The 15978-nt window shown below is 41.1% G+C and overlaps 1 protein-coding gene across 4 annotated transcripts in view; it reads right to left on the bottom strand.

Moving 5' to 3' along the window:
* Nucleotides 1-782: 782 nt before the first annotated feature.
* Nucleotides 783-15978, bottom strand: part of GPR19 (G protein-coupled receptor 19) — a 38920-nt gene continuing 23724 nt past the window's right edge. For 3 of the 4 annotated variants that reach the window (XM_061205303.1, XM_061205302.1, XM_061205304.1), the window contains one exon: nucleotides 6976-8277. In XM_061205303.1, the coding sequence (XP_061061286.1) occupies nucleotides 7008-8261 (1254 nt within the window). In that variant the 5' untranslated portion in view covers nucleotides 8262-8277 and the 3' untranslated portion in view covers nucleotides 6976-7007. Of the gene's footprint in view, nucleotides 847-6975; nucleotides 8278-15978 lie in introns of those variants that run through there. The other variant, XR_009702541.1, reaches the window with a different exon arrangement.

Genomic DNA, 15978 nt, shown 5'->3' with positions numbered 1-15978 from the left:
GCTGCCAAAGGGCAAGGTCTCACTTTCACCTTCCACAAGGTGTGACAGCTCATATAAACCAAAAAACGGAAACAGGTGCTATTGGAGATCTCTACCTAGTCTATGAAATTACATTGAGTTTTAATATGTGGCCTGTTTTAGTTGAGGGTTTCTTTAAACCACAAAACCGATAAATATAGGCAGTGTTTTTCCCCTTTGTCCTCCGAACAGTATACTCACATATCTTTTCTTAAAAAAACAAAAAAGCCATAAACCATTTAGCTGGTTTAAATTTTTCTTCAAAATAAAAGTTCCTTACAATATTTGTGTTTGTAAATTTGAGTCTTCGGATTTTCATTGTGTTTCTTTGCCCTTTCACTCCAATTATCAAATAGCTTTAAAAAAACAAAAAACAAAAAAAACTACCTTGACTTCAATTTCACTTGATTTCACTTAGATTTGTTTCTAGTTACAGTACAATTCACTTATGGTTCAACTGAAAATATATAATGGTTACATGTTTTTAGCTACAGAGTTGCCTACAATTAACTATGGCCAAGAGTGACTTAAGTCCCGTTTCACTGGTTTTTTTTATATTCGACTAGAATGGTTAAATTAACAGTTGAAACTGATTTCCCTCCATCAGTTCTTTCTATTGTATATGTGGAAATCGCAACACGAGAATGATGGTAAAAGTCTACATTCTCAAGTGTTTTCATATCCTGAATTTAGACCATGCCTTCTTAATAGTTCAAAATAAATCCCCTTTGGAGTGAGTGAATAGAAGTAGCCCTGTCACCTACCTCCCATTCAAGTTCCTGCTCCCAGTTGTTCCTTCCACCTTGAGTCTGCAAAATATTAGCAGAACTAAAAAAGAAAGAAAAGAAAAAGAAAAAAAGCTAAAGAAGGAAAACAATGCCACAATTTGAGAATGGTATTAAAAACCTGTTTCTACTAGTTAGCACATAGCAATAGGTGCTGAATAACTTGAAAATGGAAAAATCCATTGGGTTAGCAACAACTAAATTTAAATAACAACAATAGAAAACCTTGAGGGCTTCCCATGTGTTTGGTAATGCACTGAATGAATGATTTACATGGGTCTGGGCTCATTTTATTACAATCCTATAAGGTGGTATGATAGTCTTACATGTCAGCTACGGTAGAATACCAAGTTATTTAATCAACACTAACCTAGGTGTTGCAGTGAAGGTATTTTGTAGATGTGCTCAACAGCTACAACCAACTGACTTTAAGTAAAGAAGATTATCCTTGATAATATGGTTATCTAATCGGTTAAAGGCCTTAAGAGCAAAAAAAAAAATGAGGTTTCCCTAAGAAGAAATTCTGCCTCAAGACTGGAGCATCAAATCCTGCCTGCTGGCCTGCCCTAGATTTCAAACTGAAGACTACAGCAACTACCTGAGTTTCCAGCCTGCCACCCACCCTACAAACTTCAAGCTGGCTGACCCCCTTAATCGCAAGAACCAATTTCTTAAAATATTGTCATCTATCCATCTATCTATCTGTCATCTATGTCCTATTGGTCTGCTCTTCCTGGAGAACCCTAATACAGGTAGGCATGTTATTTTCCCCATTTTAAAAATAGAGAAGCTGGGGTTTGAGAATTTGCTGGTTAAATAGGTGGTAAGCAGAACCTGAGCTTCAACACAGAAGTTGATTCCAGAGCCCTTGAAAACAACCATCATACTTGTTTTTAAGGAAAACTTTGCTGGCTGGAGGTGTCACTGGAGTCTTGTGCCCAATTTTTACTAATTTTTAAAGGGTCATTCAAGTATATATAGTCCATCTACCTGGAGAATCAGAGAGCCCAGAATTTTAATGAATCTGGACTGATGAATAGAGTATAAATCCATTCTTCTCAGACACTGTGCTCCCCACCCTCTCCACCATAAAACTCTTCACAACTCTTTTGCTGCCCAGGTATCCATGCCATGGTCTGTCTAGCACATTCAGGGTCCTACTAGCAGAATACAGTCTCCTAAAACAGAGCACTCTTTGGAAGGTATTGCAAGGAAACAGAATAGAGAGGATTCATTCAGAATTCCCTTATAGTTTTCATTTCCCATATCTAGCTGTTGTGGGCAAACAGCTGAAACTGCTGTATTGACTGTCTGCCACTGAAAACCAGATGATGTTCTCAAGCTTCCAGACCTGCATCATAACCCTGAAACCAGATACACACACCCAGCATTTCTGGGGGTCATTTTCCTGCAGAATTAAAATCACACATTCTTCAAATTATAGGTGAATCCTAATTGTATAACTCAATTAGGGTTGATGAGAGTTTTTAAAAAGCAATACTTTTAAAGAGGCTTCTTCTAGTAAGTCAGACAGAAAAAGACAAATATCATATGATATCACTTACACGTGGAATCTAAAAAAATGATACAAATGAACTCATTTACAAAACAGAAACAGACTCACAGACATAGAAAACAAATTTATGCTTACCAAAGGGGAAATGTGGGGAGGGATAAATTAGGAGTTTGGGATTAGCAGATGCAAACTACTATATACAAAATAGATAAACAACCAGGTCCTACTGTATAGCACAGGGAACTCTACTCAATATTCTGTAATAACCTATATGGGAAAAGAATCTGAAAAAGAATAGATATTTGTATATGTATAACTGAATCACTCTGCTGTACAGCAGAAACTAATACAACACTGTAAATCAACTATACTCCAATATAAAAAAAAACAAAAAACAAAAACAGATTCACAGACATAGAAAACAAACTCATGGTTACCAAAGGGGAAAGGAGGGGGAGGGATAAATTAGGACTTTGGAATTAACAGATACACACTACTATATATAAAATAAATAAACAACAAGGACCTACTGTATAGCACAGGGAACTATATTCAATATCTTTTAATAACCTATCTGATAATGGAAAAGAATCTAAAAAAGAATATATACTTTTACCTTCAGGTGTCCAGTTTACACCTGAAACTAACACAACATTATAAATCAACTATACTTCAATTAAAAAATAATAATAAGGAGGCTTCTCCTGAGAAAGAAGACAGAGCTTTTGAACAGAAGTGTTCAGTTGAGAAAACAATTCAGAATGGCCCAGATTGTAGGTAGGGGCTCAAAAAATTAAAGAGGGTCTGAGGGAAATGAGAGGGCCAAAAATAAATTTAACCTAAAATAAATTTAACTGCCTACTTACCAGGAACACAGGAACATTTACTTTTAGGGAAAGTCTAGATTACACTGCTATGGAATCCATAAATTCTCAGAGTCAAATAATAAAAAGAGAAAAGAGAGAGGCCCTGGTAAGTGTGGGTGGCACAACTGCGTGTTTGGTGAGATGACGGGGTTTTTCGAAAATGCTACCATTTGTAAAATGGGTTTAAAATAATATTTTGACTAGTGATTTCATGTCTGTAAAGGGTATTAATTATTTTGGAATTTCCTCCTATGTTTAGATGCTTTGTGTTTTGAACACACTGATTAGTTAATCTGCAGCTGCTGCTCTGGGTGCTCAGCAATTTTCACTGTCTTGTTGCTATGCAACGAGGACTTTCCCCCAAATCGCCAGTGTGCCAGGCCCTGTGAAGAGCTGGTGGGGTCTGCCTACTGGCCACAGTGCCACCAAGCGGTCGTTCTGCAAAACAGTGGCACCAAGCTGGTTCGTTTCCATGGCTGTCTAATCACGGCCCCCTAAGGTCGTCTCTGCTCCAGATGAATTAGCAGGTTCACTAAGCAATGGGGAATTGTTTATTCTTTTCATATTCTTCCCAACACAGTGAGGATTTTTTCACTCCAGTGAATGCATCATGCCAGCAGCACGGCAGATTTAAAGAATGTTGGACTGGTTGGCAGAAGGCATTTTTGTGTACCCCTACTTTGACCTCTCTTGGACATAATTTGCTCTTCTAAACAGTGAGGGGCTTGGGTTAGGTCTCCCAACGTCCCATTCCTTCTACTCTAAAAGTGTAATTCTTTGCTTCTGTTACATGTGGTTTTTATAAGGAGCATAACCTTGAAGCTGATCCTGGTCCAGCAGCTCCAGGATCTTGCTTCTGTTGCTTCAAAGCGAGTTTGGCAGGTGGCAGCAAGGCTAGAGGGTGAAGGGAAGTACTGCGCCCACCAGGAGAGGCAAGAGTGCCAACCTTATCTGGCACATGCCTCTGCTCCCCACATGCTTGGCGGAGGTCCGCCTGGATAAAATTGCCCTTGCTGAGAACTCTGGCCCAGGGCATTCATTGGTTCCAGGCACCCTGGGGAAACCTGTGACGGAAGGTCCACAGGGAGGTGTATCTGAGCAGGATGTGCTGATGGCCTTTGACCAGCAGGCTGGTGGGACTAATGATTTCACTGAAGATGAGAAGAAAAGGAGAAATTCGAATTCCACCTCAAAGGATGTGACCCTGCCCCTTCCTCTGATGGTCTGTGGGCACCTGGAGCCAGGTAGGGGAATTGCTCTCCTCAGAACCCTGCTCCCCGTTAGCTTTCTTGAACTCCTGTTTGGAGGCTACATGAATCCACATTTGTGATGCACCTCGTCATGTGCCTGGTAAGGAGACTGGAGTCGTTTTCTTATTCCCCCCAACAGCCTGCCTCCCTGCGCTTGGCAGGTAAACATGAGGTATGGTGAATGTTGTCCCTGTACTGCTGGGACTTACGCAAATCTTCATCAATCTGTGCGTTACATCCAGTGTCTTCCAAATTCAGGATCAAGTGAGACAACAGGAATCCTAAACATTAAACTAAACTAAAAAAAAAAAAAAAAAAATACCATGAATTATCCACATGCTGAGAAAATGTAGCTGAATTATCATAGGTCATGAGACTTTAGCGCTCTCTCCATTGTGATGTGATTAACACTCTTAATTTTGTCATTATTTGGGGGGATTTTAAAAAAAAACTAATCTCGGTAACAAGAGTTTGTAAGAGGTTGTCTCACTGAATTTCCACCCACTGGGGTAAACTCACAGAACATTAAAGACAGAATGGAGCTTTGTAATCATCTAGTCTTTTTTGGTTTAAACTGAGACCTAAAATACATATATAAATAAAATTAAAGTAAATTAAATTTTACTTGTTACAATCTAACTTTAACAAATAAATTAAACAAAAAAAAGTACTGCAGGGTCTCTTCTATTTTTTAACAACTCTGAACCACAAAATACAAGGGCCATGTGACATAAACATCTGGCTCATTTTGTCTGGTCAGCCATTGGCTGATAGGATAAGGAAGAATATGTGGAGGAGAAAGAAAAGGAAAAAAATATAAGACACTTTTTATCTTTTGACTTTGATTAAAGAAAGCACCTTCACTTAAATGCATCAGCTCTGTAGATGTTTTACGGATGGAATACTTTATTGTTCTCATTCTTTGCCCCAAATACCAAGCCTAATCTTGTCTTGTTTCCCTGTGTCTGCGAGGTGGGATGTACAGCTTCTTTCCCATTTCAGACGTTTAGCACGACCAGCCCAGGAACCTAGCCACAGCCAAGGAAAAGGTGAGGGCCAGCTCGCTAAATTTCTAAACTCTCCTGTTAAGAATGCCTCGTTCTCCCAGACCTCAAGATTTCCACGCAGGCAGCAGCCATTAGGTCCACAGAGGTCTGGATGGGTTTGGCTACTCATGGATTCCCTAGAGAGAAACCTATCATGTCAAGGAAAGAGCAACAGACTTGCAGTTAGGGGACCTGAGTGTGAAAAACAGCTCGGTCACACTCTGACTTGGGCAAGTCACGTAGAGATGATAATATGAACATCACAGAATACTTGAGAGGATAAAGTGAGATAATACAGGTAAAATCACTGAACAACTGATATTATTATTTGCAATTCTTGTTAACTAGGGTGTGAATATGCACACCAGTCTTGTCTGTAAACCCGTTATTGTTTGAATAAGTACATCTTTAAAATGTGCTAGTCCTAGATTTGAAATAACGGAGACCTGGCAACCAGAGAAGAAAATCTCGAGTAACCACAGCCAAAGAAGAGTCTGAGCTTGGTGAGGGTATGATGATACATCCTGGAGAGAGAGGAGGGGTAGGAAGTGCTGGCTGGAGAAACGGCCTCATGGCTGAGTGTCCAGGAGAAAGAAGAAAGTGCTCCTTGCCCTTGCTGTCCTAGGACATAGGGGCAGCGCTGGGCAGCCAAAGGTGTCTGCCTGAACTGCAGAGCGCAGGGAGATCCCATCTGCACTTCTCCCTTTGGCATTTTCTGGGCTTGCCCAGCCAGGGTCCCTGCTCATTTTCTTGAGTTTAACTCAGAAGAGACGTAAAACATCCTGGACACAGCCTAGATGGGACACAGATGTGAGGAAAACAGCACGGCCACTTCAAATGTTTCAAGGCATCATCAGCTGGTTAGGTTAAGGGAGAATGAAAGAGAGAGAGAAAAAGAGACAGAGACCAAAATTAGGCAACTCTATAAGCTTTCTTTCCCTAAGAATCCCGATTATAATTCGATCACAGAAGACTACCCAGCAAGTTCCAGTATATTCCAATATATGGAGTGCTCTCCAGAACAGATCCGGACAGAAGGTAATGTAAAAACATATACAATATTAACACTTTCTAAATGTTGCTTAGTAGAGAAATTCAAGTCTCTGAAATGTGTCACACAGGAGATTTCATTTGGAACAGAAGCCCATAGTTAACAAAATTTCAGTAGGGAGGAGAAAAAGGAAACAATAAAACCAGGTTGAATCATTAATCAAAGACTGTGTATATGGCTTATGCTTTTTGGACCTAATGGTAAATAAAAAGTAGGAAAGCATTCTTTTTTTTAATGCATGTAACTAATATAGTAAAGGGACTGTTGACCATAAGCTCAAGGTGAAAGCTTCCTCGAAAACAAAAAGCAACTAAAATAAAAAACACAAAAACTAAAATCAATAGTGAGTGCATTTTACAAAATCAAACATTTCCCTCAGAAAGTTGATTGAAAAAAATATATAAATAGCTTCTGTTTTTACAGTTAAACTTTTTAATCTCTGGTACATAACAGTAATTGAAAGAATTCTGAGAAATCAGACAAAAGTATTCGGCGGATTTGAATTAATGGGCCAAGCAAGCTTTTTTTCCTTGGCTTCCCTGTCAAATGAACCATAGCTTGAGTCTTTGGCTACAGCTTTGGCCGTGGGGAGGATTTCTGAGACGCCGACATAGTTTTTTTTGGCCATCCTTGAACTGGTTGTGATAGTGTAGGCATTGCTTCGGTAACACTTCATCGAGGACATGCAGAAAGTCTCTTTCATTCCTCTCCTAAAATTGGCATTATAAATGGAATACAGAGTAGGTTTAGAGGCTGAGGAACTAAAGGATATCCATGTGATAGCTGTAAAAACAAGGGAACTTTTCTTATAGTCTCGTTCATGGGGGTGCCACAGCTGAGCGACATGAAAAGGCAGCCAGGAGAGCAAAAACAGAAGATTTAAAATGAGGAACATCTTGATAGTTTTCACTTTTGTCCTTGGGACGATGTTCATTGTCCGCCTCACTGTTCGACCATCGGTGCCGATTCTCCAAATGTATTTTACGACCTTCTGGTAAAATAAGATTATGAGGACGGATGGAATCACAAAGCTCACCAAGAAATGGATGACGGTATAGGCAGTTCCTTCCCAAGAGGAGGGGAGGAAATAGTTACAATGACTGTCCCAGTTGGAGCCATAGAAAAAGAACACGGGGGTCACAAAGGCCGCCTCAAAGATCCAGGACGCTGCAATCATCTTCTTGGCTTTTTCTCTGGACACCTTGAAGCTCAGAGGGTAGATGATGGTGTAGAACCGGTCTATGCAGATGGAGAGGAGAACGTAGACCTGGACGCCCGGGGTGAGATACTGAAAGTAGCGCACGGCCTTGCACGTGGCGCTGCCCAGGGCCCACCGGCCGGTGGTGAACTGCAGCAGGACGAAAGGCATGCCGGCCACGCTGATGAGCAGGTCGGCGCACGCCAGGGACACCACAAAGTAGTTGGTGGTGGACTGAGCCCTCCTGCTCCGGTGGATGACCAAACACACCAGGGAATTGCCAAAGATAGAAAACAGCCACAGGGCCCCAAAGAAAATGCTGGCTGTGGCCACCTCCCCGGGGTTCGGTCTGTAGCGCAGGTCTGTTCCGTTGCTCCTCCAGCCGTGCTCCTCGTAGAGCTCCGTCAGGTCTCGGCTCAGCAGAGGGGAGGCCATTTCCGTGCAGCTGTGGTTTTGGAGGGGCACCAGAAGTGTAGGAACAACCAAAGGCGGCTTGCTGTTATCCATTCTGTGAGCAAAAACCATATTCATTTTTTCCCTCTTAGTTCTGGATAAGAAAAGAAGAATGAGGCCTCCTGTTAAAACGGTGTTACACGGATTGATTCCTAAGACTAACAATCTTATTTGACGCTTAGATTGGTTGTCATCTGTCAACGAGTAGGACTTGTGTGTTGGCAGGAAAACATGACTACTACCCAGAAAAAGCTCTGGCCCCGTTTCTCTTTCATTTTAGGACGGTTTCAGCTGATCCCAGCTCAGGCTTTCCCTGGCCTCCCCCTCTCCTGACCCTTAGTCAAATGTGGTGGAACTCATAGCAAGCCCCACTCCTACGCTGAACCTTGTTCCCTTCATACGCTGGGGATCACGGAGGGTTAGAGAGCTCAAATCTGGCTCATGGTTAGGGCGTTACCCCCAAATGAAGTGCTGCTGGAATCCTGGGAGGTACGTGAGAAGTTCCTGAATGTCGTAACACTAAAGTAACGAGGCTGCAAGGGAGGAAAACGGGCAGATGGAAACACACAGGCGTCAGCTATGGAAAAAGCTAACAGAAATCTGTGACTACAGACTGACTGGCTACAGGGAACGACCTTGTCCTCACTTATTGCAGAATTTCCATTACAAAAGCATTATGGGAGTGCATGGAGCAAACATAACACTTTCACATGAGCCAGAAGTAGCTCATTTAATGACACATAAACATAGCCTGTTTTTTTTCCGAAAGATGATAGGCCACCTATCAGTGACATATTTTGATGCTATTCTGTTGTTAGTGTTTCACAAAACGACCCTGACTGAGGAATATACAAGATGTCCCCTAATGAATGTGTAACCAGGTTACTGGAAACCTTATGGCATTCAGATGATTATAAGCAACCAACTCTAACTTCACCCAGCCTTTATTTTAACTTTTTTTTCCCTACTATTCAGTGAGGGAAAAAAAAAAAAGGTATACTTTTTAATAGGGAAAAAGCATGTATCATTGTGGGCCATTCAATTAAAATTGAGGTGACTGCTTGCAGTCCGATCATTAGGGTTTAATTTGGTCGGAATCTATTAAGCAAAAAGAGAAAGCACAGCGACTGAATCCATAATAACCAGAGCGATTCCACCTGGCCGGTGGCACAGGGGAGGGCACACCAGCAAAGGCTCAGCAGGGCCTCCGGTCACTACACCTCACAGAGCAACGTTTCTGGGGTTTAGAGGTGAGATGAAAGAACAGTTCTATATGAAAGAACAGTTCTTAATGACCCATTTTTCCTTGAAGGGTTTTCCCAATGACTTGTGGTAGGGAGAGGGTGTTAATAGATACTGTCCTCACCAAGAAACCACATTCAACAAAAGTCTGGGGCTCAGGGCAATGCACTAAAGGCCAGGTCCAGGTTCCCTTCAAGGCTTTTTTTTGTCCATGAAACAGCCCTACTTAATCTCTCAAAGAGAAATGTAAGGTAATTAGCCATTTTAATAACTAAAAGACCTTTAAGCATGGCTGACTGGTTGGTAGTAAATTGTAAGACTAGCTACCATATTTTCCATATAAAAAATTAGGATACACGGTCTGAAGACAGGACGTAAGATCTAAAATTAGCACTGTCCTAGAAAATCTGGAATGCATGACTGTTATCCTTACAAAATTGAAATAATCTTTTCACCTTTATTTGTGTAAAACCTACAAAATTCCAAAAAAAAAACACCCCAAAACCAAAAAAAAAAAAAACCCTACAATTTTTTAAAAAGATTTAAAGTTTAAAAATAAAACAGACGAGCTATTTTCCCAGACAGAAAGAGCTGTTCTAAACTCTTGGGGGATGCCTGTGGCCTAAATACAACAGGAGCTGGTAGCACAGGCACTTTCCCATAGCTCCACACGCACTTTGAAACCTGTGAACTTCCTTCTGTTTCCTTCTTCCTCTCACAGCAAAACTCTGCAGATGAAACTCAAGATCACCACTACCACCAAAGCGCTGCGAGGCCTTCGCCCATCCTTTCCTCCAGCTGCTTTACATCAACTAGTGTGTCCACCAATTTCTCTGACGCCCCGCCCCCGCCCCACACATTCCCGCCTGGAAGCACAGGGTCCCGCCGCTCAGAAATGGGACGAGGGAGCCTGAGGAGTTCTCGAGTCTAGGTCTCCCCTGATTGATGGCATGACTTTTCTGACTGGACCTAAAAGTGCTGCGGCTCTGTTTACTCATTCAATACACCAAGAAACTATGCTAGGTACTAGGAGAACAACGAAAAGTAAGGCTCATAAAAGGGTAAATGTATAAATGAGCTGTCTGCCATAGTATAACTAAATTCTATAATAATTATAATTAGTAGATAAGGAGCTAAGTGACAGAGAAAAATAGGGACCCGATTTTTCTTGGGATAGGGGGAAGGAGGCTTCACAAAGGAGGTGAGGTGTAAGCCGGGGACCTGGAGGATGAAGGTCCCTTCTTCAGGAACACAAGGGGTTTTTTAAAAAGCCCCAAACATTCCAAGGGAGGGAGAAAGCATGTGGAATGATTTGGGGGTCATCCTTCTAGGGCTGATCTTTTTTGGGCCCTTTTCCCCTTAGAGGTATAGTCTTCTGCAGACCATACCTCCCAGACTATACAGTCTCTAAACGCCCTACAAGCAAACTGACCTACATTTTCCCCATGGTTATAATGAGAGGTTACATTTTCCACATTCATGGGCTGAAATGTGGTCACACAGTGGATAAGAATATACAGAATGGCTGTGGATTCCTTGTTCATAGAGCATGTTGTTACTCCTTTTCCCAGTTTGTTTTGCTTTAGAGCCATGGTTCTCTAGCTTAGCAACACACTGAACTCTCCCAGGGAGCTTTAAAAAAAAATACTGATGCCTGGGTCCTACCCTCAGGGATTCTGATTTAATTGCAGCCTGGGCATCGGGATGTTTCAGAGTTCCCCAGGTGATCCCAACGTGCAGCCCAGACTAACAATCACTGCTTTAGAATGGCTTCCATGTTTCTGTCTTCTCTCATTAACTATGGGGTCCTGGGAAAAGGGCATTATTCTTTGTCCGTGCTCTACAGCTTCCACTGAAGTTCTTTACATTAATAATCGCTTGTTAGCTATTTACTGAATTGACTCCATAAGTACAGAGAACTGAAATACAGGCCTCCTACTCTAGGTGGCTCTGCTAGGAGAATTAAATGCAGAGACAGAAAATCACTGTGTGTTCTCAGAGAGCCGAAATGCTGGTGACCATGGAGACAGGGGAAAACATGGCTCCAGAGCAGAGCAGGGCAGGTGAAACTGAAGTCACCCAGGTCAACTCTCATTTAAGGGACAGTCAAGGTAGTTTAGGTGATCTCAGACAGCCTCCTGCACCCCCTCCCAGAAAACATGGTCTGCCATATTATAACTAAATTCTAGGGTCCCAAAGTAAAAGTTCAGAAAGGTCTCCCCTGCTCCATTAATTTGGAAATAAATACATCTTCAAGGGGGTGTTTCTGAAATACAAGGGCTGCGGAATTCATAATTATGTCTGGGTCATCCATATTCAGTAATTATAGCAGCAACAAGAAAGACGTCTTCACCTCTTTCCTGCTCAACCTGTCCCCAACCAACTCGGAGACTGCCACATGACACACTCCATTGGGTTGATATTGAGGGCCCCTATTTTAAAATATATCTCTATCTATATATTATCTAAGAGAGGAATTATTCATCTATTGGGCTCTAAGAGATGGGTTTTAATATATAGGTGGGGAAAATGGTGGATGGGTTGACATGGTGTAGAGCTACGGACTGGGGGACCTCTGAAATAATGGGACCCTGGAGAGTCCCATCATTACAGAGGTCTGGGTCTATATATAAGATGATATGTCTATCATTTTATACTGTAATTTTTATTTTGAACGTTGTCTCCCCTGCTGCGTTATGAGTTCCTTAAAGACAGTGACTGTGTCCTTATATCCCTGGGGCATATAGATATTAATAAAGGTTTACTGAATACATAAATGTATAGAGGTGTTAAGAAAAATTATCCAATACTTGAAAATAAGGCACAGAGAGCATAGCATAAGTTTTTTATTTTTGGCTGCACCCTGTCCAGGGATCGAATACAAGCCCCTGCATTGGAAGCGTGGCGTCTTAACCACTGGACCACCAGGGAGGTCCCCAAAGCATAACATTTTAATGTCATGCTACGACATTGTTAAACGGGCTTCCCCAAGGATCATTTAATTCTCTGGAAGAATGTATCTGTGCTTGATTTTGCTATTACTATATGACTAGCGCCCAGACATTACACGCTAACATGCAAATTTCTGTCTAGTAGAAAAAATAACCCCAAAGGTTATAGACTTATAGCCCTGTAGGGCAGTAACCAGCTCTGTGCCTCCTAGCAATCTTATGCTCACATTATTTAAGGAAACAAACAACAGCAACGACAAAAAACCCTATAAATATCCATTTATTCAAATGCTCTTGGAAGCAACCTTATTATCTCATCAGTTCCTTCAGTAATAAGTTAATAAATCTTTGACATGGTGTTCATTCTATATTTGAATGAGAGTCATGATGAATGACGGTCATGATTTTAACTTTTTTGAAAATCGTGACAGTCATGATTTTAACTTTTTGAAAATCGTATTTTGATGGATGGCTGAATGTATGAATGATTAGAAACTAATGAGAGGACCACAAAGAGGCATAGAGGGGCACAGATGAGAAACTGTGTTTACTTCACAGTTTGCCAGCGGCTATTCCTGGATAAGCATATCCTTGCTGGTTAGGTTTCTTCTAGACTCAAAAAAACCCTAACAACGGATTTCTTTTTCCCTCCTGAAATTATAAAGATCCACAGATGTTCTCGTAATATAGGAAGACCATTATTTTCTGACATTTGTTTAAAAATTTAATGGCAAATTAGAATTTTATAATGTTGTTTATATGATTTGGTTGGAAAAAAAAAATGAACGGAAACATTTCCTGTGGAATGGAAAGTATCTGCTGCACCTAAGCAGATACATTGGCTGTTTACTAATGAGCAGTGAGGTTAATTACAATGATGACAGTATTTATAACATTACTACTACCAAGAGTTAGTATTTATTTTGTGCTTACTATGTGTCTGGTACTTCACATGCGTAGCCCTTCGAGGTAGGTAACGTGATTAGCCCTGTTTTACAATTGAGAAAAACTGAAGTTCTTCCCCAAGGTCATACTGTTGGAAAGCCACAGTGGGCTAGATGTGAATTCACACAGTCAAACTGGCTGTACATGGACTTCTCAATCAAACATAGGAATATAAAGTTATTCCCCCACAGCCTCTTGCTACCCACAGATACATCTGTTCAATATGCTAGCTGAGAAATATGTGACACAGTGAACATTTGGGGGAAAAAAATCACTCCCGCTATATACTGCACAGAGGCTTAGCATCAAAAGTGCAGTAGAAATGTTGGTCTAGAAATACAGCCTTTCTTCAGAATAAAGAATGTGAGAATATTGGAAATTCATTATCGCAGATGATTAACTTGTTGCCTTTTAAACGCGGAATGAGGGGCTTCCCTGGTGGCGCAGTGGTTGAGAATCTGCCTGCCAGTGCAGGGGACACGGGTTCGAGCCCTGGTCTGGGAAGATCCCACACGCCGCGGAGCAACTAAGCCCGTGGGCCACAACTACTGAGCCTGCGCTCCGCAACAAGAGAGGCTGCGATAGTGAGAGGCCCGCGCACCGCGATGAAGAGTGGCCCCCACTTGCCACAACTAGAGAAAGCCCTCGCACAGAAACGAAGACCCAACACAGCCAAAAATAAATAAATTAATTAAATGCAGAATGAAAGCAGAACTCTAGACTTCAGTTTGATTAAAGGGCAGAAAAAGTTTGATCAATAGTATTTCCCTGAGTAGGAAATTCTCTTTCAAATTTTAATTGTTGTAATTTAGGAAATATAATGGTGGTAGATATTTTCCTTAAATCTTTCACTGTTATGTAGGCTTGATTTACCTATATATGAAATAAGAATGGAACAGAGGTAGACTGGGACTGGCTTGCATGGGGCTCCTCAGAGCCAGCTGTGCACATTCCTTCCCAACTCCAAGTTCAGTGACATCATGTTGGTATCATGAATCAGCCATGGTAGGAATATTCACACCATGAAACTGACAAACATCACAAATAGGTTTTTTCCCTGAAGAGCCAGTTGTTAAACGTTGACCAGCCCACCACTTCCACTAGGGCAGAGTTTACAGGGCAACCTATCCCAAAGTCCTGAACTTACACACATCCCTGCATTTACAAATGGCTAAGGAGGTCCCATAGGCTCTTCAGAAGCTTGCTGAGTTCCTATCTTGCTTTCCAGCTCTGAGCTATGGCTCTGGTGTGGACACTGAGCTATGTGCTTTACAGAACTACGTTAAGGCCCAGGTAGCCACCAGCATGACTGTGGTGGGGAACAGGAAAACCAGAGAGACAGAGACACGTTCTCATAATGTGCCACCCAGATAGGGCTGCCAGATAAAACACAGGATGCCCAGTTAAATGTGAATTTCAGATAAATAACACATAATTTTTTAGCATAAGTATGTCCCATGTAATATCCCTAACAGTATTTAACTGGTGTCCTGTATTTTTATTAGCTAAATCTGACAAACCTACACACCCAGAACATAATCTTCTGCTGAAAAACATTTATTTTTCATCTCACAATACAGGAATATTGCAAAGTGGTTATGTGTGCAGGCTTTGAAGCAGACAGCTGAAGTATGCGTCCTTCCTCTGTCACTCACTAACTAGTTGTGTGACCCAAAACAAGTTATCTAACCCACTTGATTCCAGTGTTCTCATCTGTAAAATGGGGACAATTAGTCCCTATCTCATTTGATTACGATGAGGATTCAATGAGATAATAGATGCACAGGAGTTAAATGAGTTATTACAAGTCAATCTGTCTGGTATGAGAAAAACACTCAATAAGTGTTATCCTACTGTAGTTCTAAAGCACACCTAGCTTGGTGTCTGGCACATAGCAAGTGCTGAAAAAATTAGCACTCTTACTACTGTCAGCCCATAAAAGTCTTCTAAGCCATATGACAAGCAAATTTTAGTAACCACATCACATACTATAGTGATAATACTAACATTAGTCACATAATTTAGCATTGTTAAGGATGGATGGCTTTTGTGAAGGGGCCTGGGTACCTAATCATCATTCACAACATTGTTTTTAAGGGGAAAGTCATTGGGGTCCAAATAAATAAACATAACCTTTCTCCAAGTTGGGGATGATTTTTTAGTGACATGTTAGCCAGATAAAACCTTTTTCTATACCCTAAACCAAAAGATGTAATATAACTGGATTGACTATGTGTTTCTCAAAAGCATATAGAGTCTATCCTGCTTAAATTATTTCCTTTAGATAATTTTGAATAACTGCAAAAGAACCTCATACTTTCAGTGAAAACCAAGTTTCTTCTCCACCATCTGAGACCACTAGCATCACGACTTATAAGCCTGGAATTTTCCCTAATGCCCTTTTCCCTTTCCTCCTGTTATATAAGATATATAAATATTCCTCCGTAATATTTCCAGGTCTATGCCTTTCAATCTGTTTCCCAACTGGGATCAAGCAGTTTCCTGAGATCAGACTTGGCACGTTTTCTTTTTGTTTGAATATTGGTTATGCTTTCAAGGAGAACATGATTTTTTGAGCAGAGAAGGATTTTCAGAACAGCCTCTTCTAACATCACAAAATAACCCATAACGACATTTCTGGGTGAGAAATTCTAGAT

This window comes from Eubalaena glacialis, chromosome 11 (genome assembly GCF_028564815.1).
Source record: "Eubalaena glacialis isolate mEubGla1 chromosome 11, mEubGla1.1.hap2.+ XY, whole genome shotgun sequence".
Classification (NCBI taxonomy): Eukaryota; Metazoa; Chordata; class Mammalia; order Artiodactyla; family Balaenidae; genus Eubalaena; species Eubalaena glacialis.
This window is presented reverse-complemented; position numbering and strand designations above follow the sequence as displayed.